General features: G+C 44.4%; 1 protein-coding gene across 6 annotated transcripts in view; it reads right to left on the bottom strand.

Moving 5' to 3' along the window:
* plekha1b (pleckstrin homology domain containing, family A (phosphoinositide binding specific) member 1b) overlaps window positions 1–2,546 on the bottom strand; it is a 14,785-nt gene that overhangs the window by 7,834 nt on the left and 4,405 nt on the right. For all 6 annotated transcript variants that reach the window (XR_004212671.1, XR_004212670.1, XM_031843857.1 and 3 more), the window contains exons 5-7: window positions 2,250–2,347; window positions 1,005–1,133; window positions 466–603 (exon numbers count right to left, since the gene is read on the bottom strand). Coding sequence is in view for 4 of the 6 variants with exons in the window: in XM_031843857.1 (XP_031699717.1) it covers window positions 466–603; window positions 1,005–1,133; window positions 2,250–2,347 (365 nt within the window). In the remaining 2 variants the exon portion in view is untranslated. The remainder of the gene's footprint in view (window positions 1–465; window positions 604–1,004; window positions 1,134–2,249; window positions 2,348–2,546) is intronic.

The raw sequence follows: 2,546 nt of genomic DNA, 5'->3' as shown, positions 1-2,546 counted from the left end.
ACATCCACACTAAGGTTATGGAGATCATTAACATCCACACTAAGGTTCAGTGAGTGTCAGGATGCCATCAGACGGACAGAAACATATCTGATGGAACATGAAACCACTGGAGGAGCAACTATAAAAGTTTATAAAACTATTCAAGTGGGTTTGTATAAGCTGACTCAGCTGATGTGATACTGAGACGGAGTTTGTTCCACCGTGTCAGAGCTCAAACTGTCAAAGCCTGAACGCTGTTCAGATCTGAGGGGTCTTGGTGCACAATGAGGGGTTAAAAGATCTGAACTGTACAGCGCAGTGAGACCATGAAGGGGTTAAAGGTAATTAATAGAATCTTAAGCTTTATTCACTCTTAAACACGTGCAAAACTGCAATCTCGTGTGATAACATTAATAATACATTTCAGTCACATTTCAGTGTTTATTCTTCATAGTTTTAGTTGACAGAGTGTGTGTGTGTTCTCACCAGAGCCCCCTGTTTGACACAGTATCCGGCCTTGATGATGGCCTGGTCCTGCACTCCTCTGGACAGGAAGTAGGGCAGATGATTCTGACCCCGCTTCAAACCTCCTCGCTCCGCCTCGTTCTGCCCCTCCCCCTGCTCCTACAACACACACACACACACACACACACACACACACACACACACACCATAATGTGGAGTATCGCCTCATGATATTCATAAAACTAAACATTTAACATGTCAGCAAATTTGCTTATTGCTTATTTACACAACCAGTAAATACGGAGCAACATGGATCATCGGATGACTTCCTCCGTCTCCACCGAGTGTAAGATTCCCGTTTAATACTGAGATCGTTCCACACACTGACTCTTAATGTGCTTAATAGCATCTCTGTGTTTTCAGTCATAAAACTGAAACCAGCCGTCACTCGTCTGTGTTAACGCGTGTTGAGTTACGTGTTTGCGGCTGCATACCAACACTGACAGGACTGGACCTGCTGAGCTGCTGAAGCAACACACCTGACAGTGTGAGTGTGTTACCTGTGTGGTGGTGGTGATGGGGACTCCTCCTATGATTTCAGTCTTGTAGGAGACCTGTTTCATGGCTCCGAGTACTTCCTGGGGGGTCTCTGTGTGGGCCGTCGTTTGGCCCTCGCCTGGCTTTGGCACCTAAAGACACAACAAGACATTAACGACAGTCCAGTCTGTCAAACACCTGGTTCACACCCACAGGTCTTTAAGAGGTTTGGGTTTAAACCGGGCGGCAACCTCCGGTTCTGGAGAGTGAAGTCAATGCTTCATGTGTTAAAGCTGCATTCTCTCTAGTGTCCACCAGGGGGCGACTCCTCTGGTTGTATAGAAGTCTATGAGAAAATGACTCTACTTCTCTCTTGATTTATTACCTCAGTAAACATTGTAAACATGAGTTTATGGTCTCAATCTCTAGTTTCAAGTCTTCTTCAATACAGCATGATGTTCATTTAGTACATTATGCTCCATTTAGAGTCACACAGACCAGAACTACGTCTACTTCCTGGTGGGTTGCAGGTTCCACCCAATTCTCAGGCACATAAAATCAGGCTCACCTACGGACTTTACAATTTCTTTTGTTGCTTTTTTAAGGTGGACGTGTGTTTAATGGGTTTTTGAACAACAATGGAGCTCTATGGCACAGAGGAAGACCAGATATCAGGCTTTGATACACACTTAACACTTGTTAGACAATAAAGCAAATGTAATAGATCACCAACGTTAACCTTTTACATCAATGAGCCTCACCGTTTCCCTGGGAGAGATGTTCCTTTATAACATGAACACAGGTTTATTTTGATCACACACACAACTTCCTGCTGCCACAAATACGCACTTGAGCGCCAAATGTGGATTAATCCGCCGCTGAAAATAGTCCCCAACAAAGTCACTATTTCCTCCTGTTTGTTTGATTAGAAAGTGAGCAGCTGTTGTAGGAGATTAATGAGCCTTTGTTCTATTTGTGAGAGTGGACATTATCAGTGAAACAAAACGTTTGAATGTGATTTATGGTATGAAATAATGAATAACTTTCAGCACCACAGAACACTGCAGGTGGATATGAACGCTTCTCTTTCTCCTTCACACTCTGTTACGCCTGAACTCAACTTCATCGCTCTGGCCTTACGGGTCGTTTTCCATCGGCTGCAACCTGAGGCAGAAGACATAGCGGCCTACTACAGCAGGAGAAACAGGCTCACCTATTGATCCACCAGAGTGTGTGTGTGTGTGTGTGTGTGTGTGTGTGGGGCTCACAGTGATCTTGGTGGCATTGTTGAGAACACTGATCCATTCCACCAAATCTTGCTGGTCGTTGGCCTGCAGATAAAACTTCCTCATTCCTGCATTTACAACTAGAGAGACAGGAATGTAAATGTAAATGTCTTCTTACTTTAAAAACATCGGGTAGAAAACACAAGAGGAAGAAGAAAAACACCACGAGCTTCATGCAAATCATGATCTAAAAATATCAGCTGGCTTCTGGTTTCTCTCACACGCGCGCGCGCACACACACACACACACACACACACACACACACACACACACACACAC

This window comes from Anarrhichthys ocellatus, unplaced genomic scaffold (assembly GCF_004355925.1).
Source record: "Anarrhichthys ocellatus isolate YVR2014 unplaced genomic scaffold, GSC_Weel_1.0 scaffold4, whole genome shotgun sequence".
In the NCBI taxonomy this organism is placed as follows: domain Eukaryota; kingdom Metazoa; phylum Chordata; class Actinopteri; order Perciformes; family Anarhichadidae; genus Anarrhichthys; species Anarrhichthys ocellatus.
The sequence above is the reverse complement of the archived record's forward strand: the minus strand, read 5'-3'. Positions and strand labels throughout refer to the sequence as shown.